The 22,093-nt window shown below is 40.8% G+C and overlaps 1 protein-coding gene across 1 annotated transcript; it reads left to right on the forward strand.

Annotated features, from left to right (window-relative positions):
- Positions 1-9,875: 9,875 nt before the first annotated feature.
- Positions 9,876-20,983, forward strand: LOC139225172 (hyaluronidase-2-like; the record flags this gene model as incomplete). The annotated part of the gene is made up of 6 exons (XM_070856184.1): positions 9,876-9,917; positions 17,544-18,206; positions 19,098-19,346; positions 19,991-20,137; positions 20,445-20,531; positions 20,789-20,983. Coding segments are annotated over exons 2-6 (1,284 nt in total), but the record flags the coding sequence as incomplete, so codon positions are not given.
- Between the last annotated feature and the right edge of the window lie 1,110 nt (positions 20,984-22,093).

Here is a 22,093-nt window from a genome sequence, read left to right on the forward strand (position 1 = left end):
TTCCTCAAGTTCAAATTGGATTGTCCTCACCTGCTTTAATGAATTAAATTGATGATGCAAACAGTCTACAATTGAATAAAAACCACTTCAGGTTCACTGTAAACATACTCGGTCTAATCCTTTTGCATTTCTCCCTCCCTCTCTGTCTGTCTGTCTCTGTCTGTCACATTCTCAATTTAATTTCTCAGCTTGAATCGCTGCACAGGCTCGACTGTTAACTAGACGAAACACTGCCAAAGTGGTTTACAAAATGTAATGTTTCTGCCAGCCTTTCTTTCTCTCCCTCTCTTGCCATTTCTCCTCTCCCTCCTGTTTACCCCCTGCCAGCTCTCACCCCCCCCTACCTCCTCCTCCTCACCCCCCGCCGTCCCGTCTTGAAGACAGCATTGCGTTGCGGCTCTGTGCTCCTAAAGAGCTGAAACTGTCGGCCGGGGAAGCGGTGAAATGGAAAAATTTAATCGCATTAAGAGAAAAACCTTCTCTTTTCATTTGTAAATTCCTGGGACACGCTTTTTTTCCCCCACTCTTTTTCTCCCCCTTTTACACCTACCTCTCTCTCTCACTGTGCCCTTACCCCGACACGGCTGCTGAGCTCAGAAAACATCCGCCTCAACACACACACACACACACACACACACACACACACACACTTACAGAAGTACACACACATACAGTACATGTAAGAACACACACACTCAAAGTCCTCACTTTACTTCAGCTGAGGATTTGACAAACCGGGATGGAAGCCTGTTGGATGGGTGCACACACACACACACACACACACACACACACACACACACACACACACACACACACACACACACACACACACACACACATTGTAATTCCTTTTCCTTTTTCCTCTTAAACGAGACACAGATCAAAGACCGTTTTACTGACTCCTCCTCTATTCCCTCCCTCCATCATGCTCTCCCTCCTCCAAATCGGTCAATGTACCTCAACAGTTTTGCCCTCCTTCCTTCCTCCCTCCTTCCTTTTTTCTTTCACCTCACCCTCTTTTTCAGTTACATCTCTCCTCCCTCCACTGCTATCTTCCCCTCATCGTCTTTACCCCTCTTTTTTTCCTTCCTTTCTTTTGGTCCCTCCTTTCTTTTTGAAGAGCCGTGTTCCGGTTTCATGTCGTGTCCACATCCGCCTCCATTGTCATTCAGCTCCACAGCAGCCCTACCTCTGCGACAGGGACACACACACACAAACACACACACACACTCTTCATTCCAACGCTACCCACCATCCCCGCTTCTCTGTGGTCATTGACCTCTTTCCCCTAAACACGCACGCACACACACACACACACACACACACACACACACACACACACGCACGCACACGCACACACACACACACACACACACACTGCTTCCATGGGGATGAGCCACCTGAAGAGCACTCAGGATTAACGGACCAGTTTAAACAGTGTCAAGAGCTTTTTCTCTCTAACTGCCCTGAAGAAACCCTTAACATACATATACACACATTACACACACTCACACAACACACAGAGTGCATCTCAGGTGTTGAGACGTGACAACAGTGAGATATAGTGTTAGAAAATTATCTCCAACAGAAAATTGGACTCATCGGGGGTTTAGGATTTTAAGAAATGTGCCTCCAAACTATCACCTTTAAGCCTGTAATCAGTAATGCGTTTCTTCTCCTTGCAGCTTTAATTCAAGTTAAATTAAAAGGAAAGCTTCCTCGTGAAGGATTGTATTTGAAAACAATGGATTTTAGCAGGAGCACCCTTAAAGCAGATTAAATTCAGCAAGTGTCTCATCCTGAAGTAAAACATGTCGCCATTTAACTGAGATATTTTTTTTTCGGATCTCAATACATGGTAGTTTGAGATAACAACACACAAGCTGCCATTTCGCCCCTTCGCTTTCTCTCTTTCCTCGCTTTTTTGTACGTCAGCTCTAAACTGAGCGGCTGGTGTCCCCGCTGAACTCGATGGTATCTATTGTGTGTAAAAAAGACCAGTTAGCTTCACATTCCTACTGGATACTGTCACACTAAAAAACACAATAGAGGTGCTTTCACACTGCAAATCTTTTAGTTCAGAGCCGCAACGTCAGCCAAACTGTAATACCACTCACCCTGGTGTGTGATTGAGTGTGTGTGTGTCCCTGCTCTTTCATTTGCTCTCTCTGTCCCTCACTCTCTCTCTCTCTCTCTCTCTTGCCATCAGAGGGAGCTCTCCTGCAACAAGATCACTCTTTAGATCCCACCCAAATGTTAATGTCTCACAGAGAATAACTAAAATAACCTCCTAGCCCTGAACTGTGCAAAACGCATTTCGATGTACTTTTCATTGAGACGAATATATATATATATATATATATACATACATACATATATATATAAACCTGTAATGTCATTATACACACAAGCTTCCAAAGTATTGGATTGGAAGCCAATAAAATGGCACCACTGTAAGATTCTGTAAATGTATAATATATTAGGCTTTGAGAATTTTTTACACTCCTCATTTATGAAATAGATTTTTTTAGTGTGCGAATGGCCTTGCTCCAGAACTAGTCAACCAAATTATCTCAAAAATATAACAGAAAAGGAGACACTACTAGGGCAGCACTTAGCAGAGACTGCAAACCGGCAAAACACAGAACAAACTCTACAGCCCTCTTTTCCAGTTCCCACAGATTTGTAATATCAGAAATAAACACATTAACTGACTTTTAATTCTAAGCAAATAAAAGTAAATCTGTGGACACTGAGATGCATAGGTTTTTGTAGCCTCCCATCCCCTTTTGTTCTTAATTATCATTTTGAGTCATCCGTGTTTCAGTTCCTGTTATGGTTCCTTGTCTATTCAACGCAATTCATTTATTTAAGGGATAATTTCCATAATCAGGAATTAATTCAGAGCCAACCTCCTAAACTCAAGTCATCTTTAAAGCAAAGTTGGTTGTCATGGAGCTGGAAAGCAATGCAGTCTGAAGAGCATCCAAGACAGTCAGCTGTTACCAACATGTAATGAAGAGGTGGACTGGATGCATTTTTCTGTTTTAACCATCTTGGATTATGGACATTATTGCTCCCTCCATTGAATTGTGGACTCCATGTGTTATGCATTTTAAAAGCTTTAGACGTGCACTTAAGTGCATCTCACATAGACTTGGACTGTATGTTACCTCCCTCCCGCTTTTTAAATTCTCTTTGTTACCGTTTCTTTTAGATTTTTTAGACGTTTTCCTTTTATGTTTTAACTTTAGTCGATGTTCATTTTGCTCTCATGATATTGTGTGGCTGACTACCCACTGCTTCTGGCACATTTCATAACATGCATCTCCTGCGCTCAGAGTGCCTTTGATAAAACTGCGGTGTTTTTATCCAGTCCAGTGAAATGATAAAATGATGGGAAAATGTGTAGCAGTAAATGTATTCAGAAGATGATCAGATCAGATGTAAGAAATGGACATATACACAACATTTCAAAGCCTCATATTCAATGGCATGAGACCAACTTGAGCCGATTAGGTTGATTGAAAATGAAAACATTGCATGTACGATATATTTAACAATAAGAAGCAACCAATATTTACATTTTTTTCATGTTAATCCATGTTAATTAATTTTTTTGTGTGTTTATCCATTAAAAGCCTCACCAAGGACAAGGACCGAAAATTAGCTGCAGCTAGATATTTAGATGACGGATGCATTGTGTATGTATGCAATGTATGTCCTGGCCAAAATGTTCAAGAGTGAGATTAACTGTTAAAATGTCCCTTTATAGACATTTTTAGACTGTAGCATTGCTGGGTTTATCTGTCTGTTAAGATAATGACTTTTTGGCATTCAAATATATGTATCTGTAACACAAATGTTCTGCAATGTACTGTAAAACATGGCTATTACAGACAGAGCTGCCATACTGTTGTTGTTCTCTGCTCTCCCACAGCTCGTATCAGCGATGGTTTCCAAAAACTTATTTTGCAGCTGAATGATTGGTGGCTCAGTGGCTTAATTAATGAGCATCATCAGCGTGAGGGAAGAGCCTAGCAAGAATGGATGGTGTGATAATTATTGTGGCTTTATGAGGGGGTTTCTGTCGTTTGCACTGCACACTGCGAGGGAAAAATGAGTGAAAGCACATTTTCATAATGTGATCTGACATGAGAAGGATCTCCAGTGTCTTATACTGTAGGAAGGACAGTGTTTAGCATCCAACAATAGCTGAGCCAAGAACTGAGGCCTAACAGCTGGATTCAAGACCTGCAATCACCTCCCACAATCCCTACACTTGAAGTGCCTGCACATCATTGAATGCACTGAGACTGTGGAAGCCATCGACCCCCCCAGTTAAACAATAGGTGGCCGTAATGAATGAGCAAATATCAGTCATATCATTCAAAATTACAACATATTACACAATGCTTGGTGCTTGCCTCTGTGTAGAACATGCCTGTAAGTGATCCAGTTTCCAGAGGTTGATGTTTCTCATTTACTGTACTATTTCTGTAAATGGTGGTGGTGCTGTTTAATACTAATAGCATAAGCCAAATCCAATATCTGTTGCTGTCTGCTACGACTACCCAAGACAACTCTGACCAGAACAGAGGAATGAATACCTAAGTGGCTGAAATGTTTAGGTTCCCCTGATAACTATCCCCAGTGATATGTGGCATGATGGCATTTGGCATTATCTGCAATAATGATGCATAGTATTACAGCCCTGAATGAGAGTTAGGTACCTTTGAACCAGAACAGCTTATAATCAATACATAAAAAGCGAGCTGCATTTTCAGAAGACAAACCTCCAATTTTTCTACACAGATAAGGAATACATGCAAAAAAACAATTAGCACGCAGTTTTCACTTGCCGAAAGTCAGACTTGCTGTGTATGCATTGTTGATGATGCCAGTAAAGCCATACACAGAGGTTGAAGTAGGACTTGTGATGCGTTTTTAGCTTGCTGTGGCTATTCATTTAAAACATAACTAATATGATCAGCCCTGAAAGCTGAGCCACTTCGTTGTAGCTGGATAGCTGCAGACTAATTTAACATTAAAGAGGAGCTGCATTTCAGTGCCTTCCGTTCTGTTTAACCACTGCCTGTACTGGTATATGAAAATACTCCTAATGGCACCAGTGGTCTACCAGTGCCATGCAGAGGGTCGAACTGATTTAAGAAACGGACGGGAGCTCAGCTTGAACCTGGCTTGCGAGGGTGTCCAATCGCGTACATGAAAGGTCTTGACGAGCTGGTAGCAGCTCAGCAGCATGAACTGAGGCATCTGTACAGCTTATATGTTTCTATTAAACGCAAATAATTGGAAGTGAAAATCCGGCTATTAGCCCAAATGCTCATATTGTTATCATCCGGTAATTTGAACTGATTTAATCATACAAAAACCTCGCAGATTCTTCCTGATAGCTGTTCCATGCCCCCTAACTCCTTATTTTCCCCCTCCCTCCTTATCTGTTTCCTGTCTCCTTATCTGCTCCCACTGTGTCCTATTTCTATCAGGATGTGGCAGCTTTCGAGATCCCCATCATCATCATCATCCCCTTACCGATCTGTTTCCGGGGAAGCATGGCCTCAGAGCAAAGTGGTTGACCTGAGGATATTTAATGCATATAATCTCACTAGCGTGCTGGTTTCTGTGTGTGTCTATGATGGTCCATGTGTGTTTAACCTGAAGGTATTGTTGGCGACCTCTGCATAATCCGTGCACTTCAAGTGCTCCTTCTGCTCCACTTTGAAGAGGGCAGAAGACCTCCTCACGCCAACATAACACAGGTAGAACATGCTGCACCAGCGAAAACACCTCAACCTGCAACACACAACGCAATCGGACCAGGACTCAAAAATACAGTCAGAGGGACCTAAAACACACACTGGTGCAACACAAAAGGCACTTAACAAAACTAATACACACACAGCAACATACACGACATACAAACAGACAAACGTGCGATGCTCACAAATGTGGATATATGCAATACACATGCAAGTTCACACATACAGTTCACATGCAGTAACTGCTTCAGTGGATTAAAGACCACAATGGGCAGCTTCCAGATGTCTTAATACAATATGTAACATACATAAAAGAACATTTACACTACAGCTACCATAGTAGAAAAAATGTAATGGCAAAAACTAAACCGATGCACTACGGCAAACAAAGATAAATGTAATATATCTTGAGTGTAATTCAGCAACGACACTGGTGCCTGCAGAGGAGACACACTTTGAACAGCGACTGGAAAACACGCAAGCACACCGATACAACAGAAGCGCTGACATAACAATAGGCAGCACTCATGTATAGCTCGTCACTTGGCATGTGGTGGATGCTTTTATCCAGAACTCCCTGCTGCGGTTGGGTGCATTTATGTTCAGTGCTGGAGGCCTCAGTGGGAATAAAAATAAAAGGTTGTAAAATGTAAGATCCCCAAGCATTAGCTAGAAGGAGATAATGTGAGGAATTCACTGAACGCCACAAACACATACACATAAATAAGCATTCAACAGCCGACACGCACCAGGAACATACAAAAGATGCTTCATGGAAAAGCTTGTATATGAAACTGCAATAAATTATTGCCAAATTCATGTTGATATGCATGTTGAATCTATATGTACTGTAGATTGCACTTTGAAATGTATTACATTTGCAACATATATGTAGGTAGTACATTTAAGCTAATGTGCTGTGATGTCAGATTTTGTGGACATTTTCCAAAATTGCTTAAAAGCACTTTCACATTAGATGACCTGGCAAGATTATGTATCATTAAGGGTTACCAAATCTTATCTCAAACAACTGAATGAACACAGACAATGACAAGGACGGAAGAGGGTGACACGAACTGTGTTATCAACATCTTTGTGAAAGGATGCAGCCAAAGTTGTGAAAAGAACAGTCTTCATTTTAAGAATTGTAAGATTATGCATTCAGCAGCAAGAGAAATAGAAACTGTGACAGTTAACGGGGTAAAAATCTAGAGAAAAGACCAGCAACACAAAGCTGAAGAGAAAAAGGGGAATTTATTGAAAAAGCGTGAGAGCACAGGTGTGATTCTTTGACCAGGATATTAGCTATTGTGTGCAGTGACATCTCTAATGGAAAAAATGACAGGTAACTTAGAGGAGAGAGATGGAATGCGAATGGTATGGGGCCTAAATGAAGGACTGGGATGGAAATATAAGAGGCAAAATGAAAAAAGACAAAAACAATGTAGGAAAAGATGATTGTAGTGAGGAATAGAATATGGGCAGAAATGAGTGTGGTAGATGGAGAATATTAATATGTAATTTGTTGCACACAAGCCAGACACAGTGCAGCTGTATTTGTCTATAATTTGTGTAAAATGTACTACTCTCCAACACAGACACAGCCCATATAAAACACATAAGATCAACCCATACCTCCATTAACACTACAGCATGCATTATCCCCAGTGATAAGAAACAAACAATTACCAGCAAAATATGAAAGTATGTGTGGCAGTGAAGCAGCTTTTGTCAGCAACAAAACACTTTAAAGATACAACAAAAGCAACACTCTGTTAATATATCTCAGGGACTACTTTCTTCATATTGGTGAAGGAATACTGGGTGGAGCTTTAGTTTAGAGGATGGATACATTGTTCACCTGAAGCACTTGGATACCGTGGTACCATTGTACACCATGTAAAGAGATTTAAGACGCAATTAAATTAAATTTACATTTTATAAATTCTAATCCCCGGTCTCTAATTTATTGTTCAATTGTCTGTCATATGTCAGTTATATGTCAAAAAGACCACTGCAGAGGTAGTTTGCTTGGAGGACTCGGGTGTGTGACACGATCCCTCAGAGGAAACGAGATGTTGTCACAGAAACAAAACCCACATGCAGTGTTTTATCCTTCTCACTGCACAAGTGCTTCATCTCAGCACTCCCGAGCATCATCAGAGCTAAATGGACACGAACACCGCCATTACATTTTTCTCCTCGCGTTACCCCTAGAGGGCGCTCACAGACCCCACTTTAGGTATCCCTGCTGTAAAACTAAAAAACGAAATGCTTTTGATGGCTTAACATTGTACACAAATAAATGTGACTGATGATGGTGTGAACTGTGATGTGAGGTGACTAGTTAACCTGCCCATCATATAAAACCGCTCTGGACTGTTAGCTTGTGGGTAGTTGCAGCCAGAGCTCAGCTAACGAGCAATATCATAGAGGGGGGTGTGTTGTCAGCTGGGAAAGTGTTTGCATTTCAAAAACAGCATCATTACGGTCTTTGTCACATTACAGATGCTACAGAAGCAAACGCTTAGCAGCTTTAACAGTGTGTCTTCTAGACACACACATAAAGCACTGACTAACTCCGATGTAGCACTATATTACAACATGACAGAGAGAGGTCAAAGGTTGGATAAAATCCAAACCAACAGTTGTATCCAGCTACAACCTTTTAAAGGTAGAGTCTGCAGAATTGGAGAAACCAACAAGAGCAGTAGATAGATTTTGAAAGTGTCCATCTGAAAATGTCCCACCCACTCCTTTCAGGTTTTCCTCCAAAGCCAAAATAATTGAACACGCACTGTCTGACTACTAAGGATGAGGCCACGATAATGACGAGAAGTCCGTCCTTCACCGTCACGGCTTGTTCTTTCTTTACACAACCGCTGACTGGGAGCCTTTTTCAGCTTTTCAGCCTGACAAGCAAACAACTCTGTAAAATGCCAGAACCACATTATATCATACACAAACAAAATAGCTGCCGTGAACATAACCTTATCTTTAGTCACTGCTCAATGTTGTGCTGTGGCTGTTATGAGAATTTAAACAAATATCACAAAAATGTTTCTAAAATAAGTTACAGACCCTGCCTTTAATTAGATTCATGTTTCACTTGGAGCATCCACTGCCACACTCAAAAATTATAGTTGTTAGTATATGTTAGTATGTATAGTATCATTGCTCTGGATATGCTGATGTCATTTGGCCAGTCTATCATTTCCTCTGTCAAAGATATCAAACCCGCCAACTTAAATCTGACACGGACATCCTGGTGACTTCCTCTGACTTTTTATCTAACATCCCCAACAGGTCAAAATCACCTCTTGTGTAATTCCTCATGGTGGTGCTAGTGCGGCTTCTATACTTTTAGTCTTGTGTAAAACTCAACGAGGAGATTTCACCAGAGTGCTTTCTGAAGACACATACATAGCGTATGCAAATTTGTCAGAAAACAGAATGAAAGATTTACTCGGGAGATTTGGTTTGTGACTTCTTCAAAGAAAATAATAAGGGGGGGGGCAGGAAACTAGGGAGGAAAAAGATGTTTGTGATTTGACAAAGAGAAGGTAAAATGAAAAACAGAAGAGAGTAAAAGAGCAGAAGAGGGAGCATTGTGGTTTATTGCTGTGTCACACCAACCCAGACGGTGCTTTTTTTTTATGGCTGCTGAATCCTTGAGAGAAAAGTTCAACATAAAACAACACTGTGTCCACTGTGTAAGAAAAGAGATTAAGGAGAGAGGGATTTGGGAGGGAGGACAGGAGCTGGAGGGGGAGGAGGGCGAGGAAGAGGAAGAGGAGGAGGGAGGTTAAAGAAAGAGAGAAATGAAAAAACAAAGGTCATTAAACTGAGCAACAGAGATGAGAGATGGAAGGAAAGTGACTGAGAGGTAGAGGAAGATGACTGGAGATGAAAGAGGAAGAGGAGGAGGGAGGGAAGTTAGGTGGCAAGCAGGAAGAAGAAGATGGGGGACAGGTGTGATCCTCCACAGCTTGGGTGTTTGTTTAGCTAAGAGCAGCAGCAGTATAGCAGAGGATTATGGGATTACGGTCAGTGTTGTTGGTCATGTGAATCTGCGTGGTCGACACTGACCCCGCTTACCTCCTCTCAGTAAGGAAGCTTAGCCTGGCTGTGAAGGTGAGGTCACACATACACACACACACACACACACACACACACACACACACACACACACACACACACCTGCCCACCTAATGCATCTCGTGGACGGACTCTAAACTCCTCCTCTACCCTCTTTGGCTCTCTTTTTTTTACCAGTTTCTTGTCTTTTCCTTCTTCTCTCTTCCTCTCCTGACGCAATATGTTTTTAATTCTCTCATCTATTTCTGTCCCCTCATCTCTCTCCCTCCCTCTCTTTCTCTGCCTCTCCATTCCAGATGTCAGGCTTCTTTTTGCTGCATGTTATACATGCACAGCATGCCCTCACAAATCCTGCAGGTTTCCTTGATTTTTCTACCTGGAAGAGTAACGAATAAAACAGAAGAAAGAGGAATAAAATACCGTAGTATCAGGAGCAGTAACTTGGATGATGTCCAGACTCTGAAGAGTAAATACAGGAAGAACCCTGGCCTTGGTAAGTTTGGCTCATCTTGACCTGATATAGCACAAGTCAGAATAGTGTTTATTCAATTTTAGTATTGTTTTTGGTCAGTTTAATTCACTTTGCACCGTATAAAATATCTAAGTAAAGTAATAAAATTAGTGGTTTAAACCAAGAGGTGAAGAAATGACAAGTGCTATATTTTCAGTAAAGCATCTAAGATAAAATGCCAAATTTAACTCTATTAAAACATATAGGTTCGCATTTGAATGAGATGTTGGATTGTACAAGACAGCACGACAGCACAGACCTCTTCAGTCAAATCAAATGCAATGGTATTGTTTCTGTTCTATTAAAGACATCTTGTCAGGGACAAACCTGATCTGATAATTCATAATAATTTCTAAGAATTCATTCATTAATTGTGCTTGAAAAATTTTGAAAAGACGTGGGCATAATACAGCTCTTCTCTTTCTGTCCCAAGCTCCTGCCATTAGGAAAACACAAGCATCTGAAGCGATTCATACACTTCAGATGCTTGTGATTGATCCAAATGCCGTTATACTGTAAAGTTATAGCAGCAATTCAATTATAATCACTGTCACTGTTTTCTTTGCAAACTAATGGACCTGTGAAGCCTTTTGAGATGATATACTGCGACTCAGGGCTGTAACATTAGCTAGCTATGTAACATAAAGTGGAATTAGCCACAGCCGCGAGCCTTTGGCTATGGTCAGCAGAAGGCTAAACTATTAGCAACATTCAACATAGCCACTGCAACATATTTAGATATTTCAAGAAAGTTAGCAGCTTCATCACAAATGTCTCTCAGTCTCTGAAATCTTTATCAGGAAATATCCTGATATTGACTCATGTTTTGTTGCATTTATTGTCAGAGTCTCTTTCAGGCTCTTTTTGATTGAAGCTGTCTGACTGTCTTATTTATTTGTGGTTGTTTTGCAGTGTAGACAGTTACTGGGATGGCTACTTTATCTGCAGGATTTAAAAATAGTTACTGATATTAAGGGAAAAAAAATTGGAACTGTAGTTCATTTATAAAACATAAATCTTTTGAGTGTGTTGAAGAAACTTATTAAGTATTAAAACTGACTGGAACTGTATAATAAGTGCCAGTGGAGGAACTGCTGAACATTTTGGCATGAAAGCTTTGAACATGTCATTAATATCATTATAATAACATCATTAATACAAAGATATCCAAACGAATGCCAACAACGTTTTTGACTCAGTCGTCTGTAGCTACTTAGAAATCCTCCACACCAGACTGTACAACCATAAACGTCTCGACACAGTTATTTATATTCACAGTAATTTCACAAATAATGAATAGTGAATAATCACAAATATCTTCACTATCATACAGAGTATCATATGTTTAAGCTTGAAGAAGAACGATAACACCGGTGTGATGAAATTTAATCCTACAATAAATATCCACTTTGCAAATGATATTTCTCATTTTTCCTGAATATAGACCAGAAGGTGTAACAATATATGTATTTTTGAGGTTGTAGTTTTGCAGTGGTGTACAATATGCAGTAGGACCACTGCTGGGAGTGTGCAGCTGGGAGAGGGAGGCTGGAGACAATCTGACTTTGCCTGTGAATTTATCACTGAGGACCATCAAGGCTAACAATACATTTTATAGAAATCTACGTTTACCATTTATGGCACCACGGCCAGGCCCAAAGGAGAAATTATGACCTGACAGAGATGTAACGACATGACACAGCCAACATCTCTACTCACAGACTCATCTGTGTAAAAATGTAGCTTCAGTGAGCGAATGTAGCGTCGCTGGTGATTTGGGATCCTTCCAGGTGTTTTAATATCAGTCGCTGGAGCCAACCATAAACATTTTCTGAGCGGACTGAAGCAGCTATCACCTTCCTAACTATGTCCAAATACAGTTCACATGAACATACATTATGATTGCTTTGCTGTTCAGGAAGACTGCTGAGTCTGCTGTGTGCCAATAACTTTGTCAGATAATATAAATTAGATAATAATAGTAATACATTTTATTTATAGGCGCCTTTCAAGGCACTCAAGGTCGCCTAGATAAAAGATGCAGATGGAAACAACTCCTACACACTTGATTTAAAGGGCTGTATGAGGAACAGTGACTTGCTGTGACATGGCTGGACTGGTTCTTTTTTTGGCATTAGATCGGAGTGACGCATGTATCGTGTTAATCTCAGGTGATTTCACGTGGATTGGATCCTAACGGTGTTTCCTCTCGGTTCATTGAGCAGCAGCACAAACAGAACAGCTACAGAATGCGAGAAGGTAGAACAGAAGTTTCATTTACAGATAAAAAAGGCATCAATCTAATGGTTCCCTTAAAGGCTTCATATGACAGTGTGACAGTGCTCCCCTAGATTTACCCCTGAAAAGGCTGGAAAAGGAAAGGAGTCTCACTAAATAAGAGCCAGGAGAAGAAAACCTGTTGCAGCGTTTGGTAGCCAAGCATGGAGAGCAGCAGCCAGAGCGACCGTAAGCTCACAGCCTTTGCTTGCCAAGTTTTTAAATGAGATCTCCAGGTCTAAATTTAACATAATAGGCAGGGCTTTCCCGTTGTAATGGTTATGTATCTCCTCAAGTGAAAAATCTGATTTATTAGCACTGTTTGATGATGACAAATTCAAATCAGCGTCCCATCGGGTTTGAATAACACATTTCCTTTTCTTGTGTTATTATCACAGCGTGGTGGCTTCCATGGGAGAGAAGCAGACAAATGAACTGTAGCATAAACAAAAAGGCAATGAAATAACTAAAAATAAACACTGGATCTATAGAATCATTTATTCCTTCTTGGCTGAGAGACAAACTGTAAAAATTCCATAAATTACTGATTATGTTTCAGAATTAACTTTATGCTATTAACAATAAATTAAATGTGAATTCCAATTTGTTTGTTTTTTTATTAATTAAGTATAATTTAATACGTTTAATACTTTTGATTGTACGTGTAATACATAGGGTGCCATTTTAGAGGCTCCACATTGTATAAAAGGTTGAAGCGTCTTTGAGCTGTGGAGGCGGTGGGCTCAGGATCAGCCTCTGCCCAGACAGACGAGTAAACACAGACCAGAGGCTTCGTCTGAACAGATTAACTCGTTATCACGTTTACCATTCACCACTACCAGGGAGTGAGGGATTACATACTGTATGACGGGATTACAGCTATTGGAATAAAAAAAAAAAGGCAGAAGTTAAGAGACCGGAGTGCTGGCACTTTTGAAAAAGCAGGCGGTGATTGTAATACCGTCTGTGATTGTCTGATAAGGGTTGTAGATTATTTCAGTAAAACTCAATTTATTAGTGGGAAACTCTAGAGTTTGACACCTAAAATCCTACAGGCCAAAGGTTAATTTCCATTCTTAATAAAGAGGACAATAAAAGTGAGCATTAAAATCTTCTTTCTTAAAGACAATAAGAAATCCAATTATTAAGCATTACTTTTGGGAGAACCTTTAACAAGTAAAAATGCATTCTCTTTTGTGCACATTTTTTTCCATGGTGGATTTAGAAACACAGGGATATAAGAAGGACACTGTGGCCTTTGACCTCCTTAGTATTAGTGGCTTGTAATGTTGGTGATCTGGGAGCTTATTCAGTTGTTCTGCGGAAGTCTGTGTGGGTAAGAACATCAGTTAAACGCTTAAAATGAACTGAGGTGGCGACCTGACGGATCAATTAACAAAAGGTGCTGGATTATAAACACAATTTTAATGTTTAGAGTTGATTGAAGAAAAAAATATTTTCCTCTTTTAATATATTAAACATTCTTGTTGTTTAGATGTTAAATGCAGAAATGAATCAGGTATTTATACCTAATGTTTTCTGACAGATTTCACAATTTGCTTTGAAGTTGTGTTACAGCCAGCCCATGAGGCATTCATGTGTAAGATATAATTAGAATTAAAGGGCTGTTATTTTGAATAAGAAGTCATAGTTACTTTGACATTTATCCCTGCCTATGTTTTATTGTAGGGCTTATGAACTGAATGAAACATCTAAATCCAACAATGGCGATAATGTGTTCATCATAGTTGTCTTGTTAACACACTGTAGGTGTATTGCAGAGAAGTCAGAGGCAGTTCATGTGTCAAACCTCATCAGCACACCCACACAGGTATTCTCACTTTAGTCCGATTAGATTTCTTCTCGGGACTGTGTGGGCTGAACAGACGGTAACTTGACTGGCAGCTCCGTTACTCTCTGTCAGTAATGCTGCACCTGTTTAGTGTGGAATAGCTAACACTTTATAGATACATGGAGTTTTGAGAAATTACAGATTTTCTGGCGTAGCTCCACCTAACTTCCACCTGACTAGAGGTCTAATCGGCCAGGCTAATTGAAAACATCGGTGGGGGTGTGCAGAGAGCCTTTAAGGATGACAGGGGTGCTGATGTATTCCTATTCATTTGCACACAGTATGTTTAATACTACAAGAATCTCTTGGCATTTCGCGCTTGCACTTTGTCTCTGGCAGACATTCGTGACACAGTGTAAAATTTCCCTTTTTAATGGCTTGTTAGAGCATGCAGCTATCAGCGTTGTTGAGAAAAGTTGCCACTGCTAACAAGCAATTGCCGGACCTTTTTCACCAAAATGTGACAAGTTCTTGGTGAAGAAAAAGCTGGAAAACATAAAAATGCCACAGCCCTTTGTTAACACCAGACAGATAGAACACAATGTGATACAGTGAAGTTCACTTTGACTGTAATCAGTCCAAGAACCTAAAGACATAAACCGGCAAGAAGCAGAAATGCACAGAAAAGGACAAACCTGAATAAATTAGTGTGGAGAAATAACAAACAAGGCACCATGTATCACTGAACAGATAGTTGATGTATGTGAAAATGTGAATCATATGCTGTGGCCTTTACCGCCACCTGTTCTCAACCCCACTGAACACCTTTAGGAGTGTGTCAGCCAATGTTTAAAGTCTTGGAAAATCTAGGACAGAGATTTTCAAGCTGTGAGTCAAGGAGGGGGTCGAAGAGGGACAGACAAGGGGAAAAGATACTATATGAGGAGACAAGGACAGGTGCACACCGGTGCTGGGAAATCGACAGGAAGTCCGTTATTGTAGCTTGACCCACTTACCAACATAGTCACCAGCAGCAGCAGTAGTGGCTGTGACACACAGCTCATGGAGGAAATCAATATACTCGAGCTACTACTTCTCTGAGTCAGTGTCACACAGGATAAACATATTTTTACACTTACACTTTGCAGGGATATTATTGTCACAGATGTCCATCGCAAATAAATCAGAAGAAAATATGCCCCTTATATCTAAAAACTGTGCCTCAGAATCATCATGTTTTTAGTTTTCTTGAGTATCAAAGTAATCCAGTGATAGTTCTATGTAGATCCATGGACACTGCAAACAGGAACTGCTAATAGCTAAATCAGCATAGTTTTAATGGTGCCAATTTACCAAGCATATACAGGCTAATAGCTGTAGCCCACAGCTAACCCCCTGCATCCATGACAACATTACAGTATACCTGGTTACATCCCCCAAATCCTACAAAGTTTGGAAACTGCAGTTCCAAAACTTAGAGCATGATTATCCCCAAAATTAAGAAGTCAGACAAGGAAAAATGATAGGAATTCTTGCTTAGGTTTACCATAAATATGCTAACATATGTATACGTATATACAGTTATTAGGAGGCTGGTCTGTTAGTTAAATAGTAGTCTTTCTTTAACACATGTTTTATTTAAAAATACAAATTGTTTATTTACATATTAGCTACGATTTCTTTTGGGAACTTGTTCGGATGAGCAGCTTTGTATTCTATTCTATTCTATTGCCCAGTGATTTTTACCTTAAGAGCCTCCCATCACCCGCCATATTCAATTCTTACGTAAACAGGAAACAGGGGTTAAAGGAATGGGCTGTTATTTTTCACATTTTGTCTTGATTTTACCACAAATTCAAAACTTTCTCTCAGTCCCACATTATTTTTAAAGAGAGAGAGGTAAAAGTTAGTTAGTTAGCATGAAATGAACATAACATAAATTAATGAACATAGCATAAATTTGTTTAAGGATGAATCAGATTGAGGATAAATTACATTATCCTATAATTATGGTCTACTTCTGTAGAGCCAAAACATCCCTGACCTCTTTACTGCTCAGTGATAGAAAATGATGCTGTGAAAAAGAAACTGGCACTGCAGCACATTTTAGGACAAAAATGAAAAAAGGTTAACTTTTAAACACGTTACAAGTAGTATTAATAGTACAGGAGTATTACTGTTATTGTGTGTGTGACCTGTGCACTTAATTATTCCACAAGCAATCCTGTGTGCGAGTGCAAAACAGTGCTAAAAGAAATGTGCAAATGTGCTTATGGAAGTGGCTACTTAGGAAAACAGACTGATTGAAATGATATTTATTTGGCAAAAAAAAAAAAATCTCTTTGGATTTTGACCAAAAGAAGGTTTAGTGAATTATTTTTCAATTATGAAAAGATTAATATATTTTTGTTAGGAAGAGCCGTATTTGCTGAGATTAACAATGGACTACTGACATATGGCATCAACCGAAACTGTAAACAGTTATGATGATAAATATAAATATGGTATGGAGGATTATTTTACTTATAATTCATTTAAAAAGCAAAATTCTTGATGTGCAGTTTAGATCTGGTATTTTACCACTCAGTGTTGAAACTGGACAGTATGTGATACAAGCAGGTTTGCTCAAAGTGACCAAGAGAAATTGTTTCATTTTGTTTTGTCATTTTGACTTATCCATCTCTACTACTGTGTAGAGCCTTGTACACAATCTGTAACTAAAACCTGGACTCTATCTGCTGTATCCTTCATCACTGAGCGTATAAAATATTAATACCAGCTTTCTTCATGGCATGTGTGACTGAGGGAAAATGAGAAATCTATTCATCTGTCACTGATTTGACTTTGCGAGAGAGATGAAGGCTGGTAGAGAAGATAAGAACAGTTTTAGAAGGGATTTTATGCTTTTGAAACATGACAGTGAAGTATCAAAACAGAGCTGCAGCTCAATAACAGGGTAGATAGAAGCACATACCAGGAGATTCCTGCAGGTAAGAATATAGTGAAGAAACTGCAGAGAAATTCGGGAGGTTTTTCTTACTTTTTTTTTTTTTTGGTTTAACTTCTGCCATGTCTTTTACAGGAAGATGATCGGCTGCAAAGGCCTGACGGGGTGAGAGCCTGAAAGGTGGCCGCTTCAATGGCGTGGACCGAGCCACGGTGCAGACGAGACCCAAAGCCAGAAACGAAAGTGACACCTGACAATCTCAGGACTCACACAACTTTTTCATCATCCATCCTTCAAGTCCAGCCTCCACTTTTACTGCCACTCCTTCTCCTTTTTGCTGCCTTTGCTGACCTCGGTATTGCCGGTCCACCTCAGCCAGCTCGGCCCCCTCTCCTGTCTGGACAGCCTTTTATCATCTTCTGGGGCATCCCAGACTCTTCCTGCTCTGGTCGCCCAGATCCCAAATCCTTCGGGATGGAACAGGAAGGCCGCGTGGCCGTCTTTTATGAGGACACGCTGGGGAACTACCCGTACTTTATAGACAAAGACACACCGGTCAACAGGGGGCTACCGCAACACACACGACTGGATGCCTACCTCCAAAAGACACAGCAGGACTTAGAGGAAGCTTTACCTGCCCCAAGGTACCTTGGGCTGGGGGTGCTGCGCTGGGCAGAGTGGGTCCCCCAGTGGTCAAGGAATCAAGAGAAACAGGCAACCTATCTTGAAGCATCAAGGAACCTGATGAAGGCTTTCTTTCCTAGCTGGACCCCAGAGGAGGTGGAGAGATGGTCAAAGGTAAAGAAGGTTTAAAAAGGGGTAAAAAGGGGTAAGAGGTTATAGAAAGGGCAGGTGGTAGGAGGAACACGCATCTATGGAGGGAACAAGGAATAAAGGAGAGGTTAAGGGAGCATGGAGCGAAAACATTGCTTCCAAAAGTGTTTCCTCTTTACGTTTATTTAAGTCTTTGATGAAAAATACCTGCTGGATCTTGGTCACTAACAACACCACTATGGTACCATTTGCTTTTGGTCATTACATCAAAGTATCTTGATAATGTTATTTAATTAGGATGTTCTGATGTGAGCACCAGGTAACAAAAGAGGGAGGATGTATGGCAGACAGGAAGCGCATGCGGCACCACAGCATTGAGTGAGGAACAACAGGACGTGCTGTGACTGTATATAATTACTGAATGTGATGACTCACCCCAACAAAGTGGGTCTTTGTAGGAATTTCTCAGCAGAAACACTACGGCATCAAAGTTACAACAAAGGGGAAAACAACTTTACTTCACGGTAAGGTTGCTAGGCAACTAGCAAGGTCTCCAGGAAGTGACTACACTTGGTCAAGAAATAGCCCACCACATAACCTCCGCGACTTGTTTTAACGCCCAGGTTTTTGTATGGATAAAACAAGATATAACATGTTAGATATGAGCTTCAGAGATGATAATCTAAGGCAAATGATCCCTGTATATTAGGGAAGAGGAAAAAGAATTACTTTTATTTATCACCTTGTGGAAATTTAATTTGATTGATAAAATATACCTCAGTAGAAAATCTTGACCACAGCCACTCTATCATCTCACTGTAAATACTGTTATGTCCTTCAACCCTTTGAGTAAGGTTAATGAGTTTTTGGATCACAAAATAGAAAATGATCTATGACCTATTGATCTTGTCACAGGTGGACTTTGAGGCAGCAGCCCAGTCGGTAATGATGGAGACTCTGCGGGAGGTCAAAAAGTTAAGGCCCAAAGCATTATGGGGTGTCTCCCCTTACCCCAGCTGCTACAATGGCAATCCCGCCCAAACCATGTTAGCCAATTACACCGGCCAGTGCCCTGCTGCAGAGATGGCCCTTAACGACGAGCTACTGTGGCTATGGAAACGATGCTCCGCCCTTTACCCTCTCCTCACCCTGGAGAAGCTGCAGGTGGGTAACGCTACTTTGTTGTTACTTTGTTTTGGATAAAGAGAATTACTAGACGGACCATGCACTGCCTTACCTTAAATCTAAACCTACTATGATAACAAAGAGAATAATTTAGACAGGGAGCAGTAAAAAACCTAATTGTAACTGAAGGGAAAAACATCTTTTTAAAGCCGTCACGTGCAAAACAGTGGGGGGGAGCAATCAAGTCGTAAAAGGTGTGACAACTACTGTCTAACTCAAGCTGGTCCCCTGAGCAGTTTAACAGCATCTACACGACTGCAGAAAGGCAACTCCCAGCATAACAGCAAAAATCAAGTGAAATGAAAAATGCCACGTTTGGTTTATCAGTGAGTTTTTTTTTTAAAAAGTTAGAAAACTTCTCCTTGTCAAAGCGAGTGTATACAACCATCGGAGCCCAGAGATGTACTGGAGAGTAAACCTAACAAATCAGTTTTAGCTTGTCAGGGTGATGTGAAACGTTGTGATATGTAACAGGAAAAAAGCTGTGACAGAGCTTTAATGGATGCAGTATGTTGTTGTTAAAGCACCTCACTGTAAACCAAACTAAGTTTTGGTATAAGTCCAACTCTGTTATTCCTGTTTTATTGGCAAAAATGTGCCTAATCTTTCCCCCTTTTTCATAGGGTGGGACCTCTGGAGCCAGGCTTTATTTGTCCAGTCAAATCAGAGAGGCACTACGAGTAGCCTCTCTGACCGGAACAGCGTTTGATCTCCCTGTATTCCCACTGGTTAAGAGTGTCTACGCCTCAACTAATACTTTCCTGTCACAGGTGAGATACCAGCATATGAAGATTTGATCCAAGCGCCCTACACACGAATCAATGCAGCACAAGTAGCAAGCAAGGATTGAAGTACATTCATGTTGTATCATAGCGTTAATTACTTTCTGGTTCTAAAGTCTCACAGTTTTATATGGACTAACTGAAGTGCTGAATTGTGTTTTCGGTCCACTCCTGTATAATCAGGTGTGGGACTTCTGGTAATCACGCTACGACAAGTACAAAGAGACAGGTTGAAAAAGAGCATGCTGTGCTGTGACTCTTTTATAGCTTCTTTGTATAATTTCTCTTTTACCAGGCGGACCTGGTGAGCACCATAGGAGAGAGTGCTGCCATGGGAACAGCCGGAGTTGTCATCTGGGAAAGAAGTGAGACTAAGACAGAGGTACACATCTATAGATTTGCATAAAGTGCATACAGCTTTGAATATGTCTGCATACTTATCGAGCTACTAATATTCATAGATGTGCAGATTTTCAGTTTACTAGCACAGTTTTAACATTTCCTTTTGTTAATTTCGCCGATAAATCTCCAAAGAATGCTTTGTGCTGGATATATACACAGTGTCTATTGTATCTACCAACACATACCACTGTTCCTGCTTCCGCTTTACATCGAACTGTCTGCCTGTCTATTTCCCAGAGAGAGTGTCAGGACCTGGCAGAGTTTGTCCGTAAGGTCCTGGGACCCTACTTCATCAATGTAACCACGGCAACTCGACTCTGCTCAGCCTCTCTGTGCCAGGGAAAGGGCCGTTGTGTCCGTCAAAATCCAGAAAGCTTGGCCTACCTCCACCTCCCACCCCTGTCTGACACAGTGGAGAAAGTCACAGAAAAGGTGACGTAATTTTAAGAAGAGATTTACTTGTGCTGGATTTATAAAACCCTGCTTATATGCTGCGATCCAGTTTTCATTCATCCTGAGCACAAGCACAAGCTTGATGCCCACTCCTATAATAAGACACAAACAGATGTAGACAGCCCTGTGATTGACTGGCGGCCAGTCCAGGGTGTACCCAGCCTCTCGTCCTAAAGTCATCTGGGATTGGCTCCAGCCCCCCCGCCACCCTTAAAGATAAGCGTTACAGACAATGACTGGATGGATGTAGACAGAGGCCTCTTTAACCTTCGTCAGATATAAACCAGACTCGTTCTGTTCTTGTTCTGGCAATGACAGCATCATCAAAGCAGCTTTGTGTCACAATGCAAAGCTACGACGCTCTCCAGTACTGGTGGTGCCCATAAGAGTGTTACGATAGATAAAACAGACTTCCAGTTAATTAGCTTCAGTAACATATTCAGTTTATGCTGAAATTGTTCAGAAGCGTGATTCAAATGTAAGGTCATGTTGGAGGCAGTAGTTTTAGCTAGGTGTGTGTAATCAACGACATTACAGTGTGTTACAGTCTTCGAATGACTGCGTTATTTGAGTAAACTGGTGTTGTGGAAAGGTTAACAGGAGGATATTACAGTGTGCTGAGATGAAGATAATAGCTCTGATTGCCTCTTTGACTTTGCTGCTTTTCTGCTACTAACCACTGTTTCACAAAAGCGGTGAAAGGTATGTATGAAGAGACACAACTTATGTTCTTTCTGCGTGGAAAGTTGGAAACAGAACAACTCATTTTGAGTCACGACTGATGAAGATAACCAAGACTTTATAAAAGGGAGGGGGGGGGGAGGGGGGGGGGTGGTAGCAGGGAGCACTGCCTGAGTGTCTGCTATGTTTAGACTGTAAGAAAGCAGAGAGGAAAACAGTAGCCGAGACACCACAGAGAGAGATCCCGTGCTGATCCTGTTTGATCCTACAGCACTGAATACAGGAACACTGTGTTTCTCTGGGAACGCTCATCCCTCTTTGGAAATCTCCAGATGGGACTAATATTCTGTTGTCATAGAAAGTACAACACAAAATAAAGTATGACTATTGCTGTAACTGCAGAACTCT

This window comes from Pempheris klunzingeri, unplaced genomic scaffold (genome assembly GCF_042242105.1).
Source record: "Pempheris klunzingeri isolate RE-2024b unplaced genomic scaffold, fPemKlu1.hap1 Scaffold_74, whole genome shotgun sequence".
In the NCBI taxonomy this organism is placed as follows: domain Eukaryota; kingdom Metazoa; phylum Chordata; class Actinopteri; order Acropomatiformes; family Pempheridae; genus Pempheris; species Pempheris klunzingeri.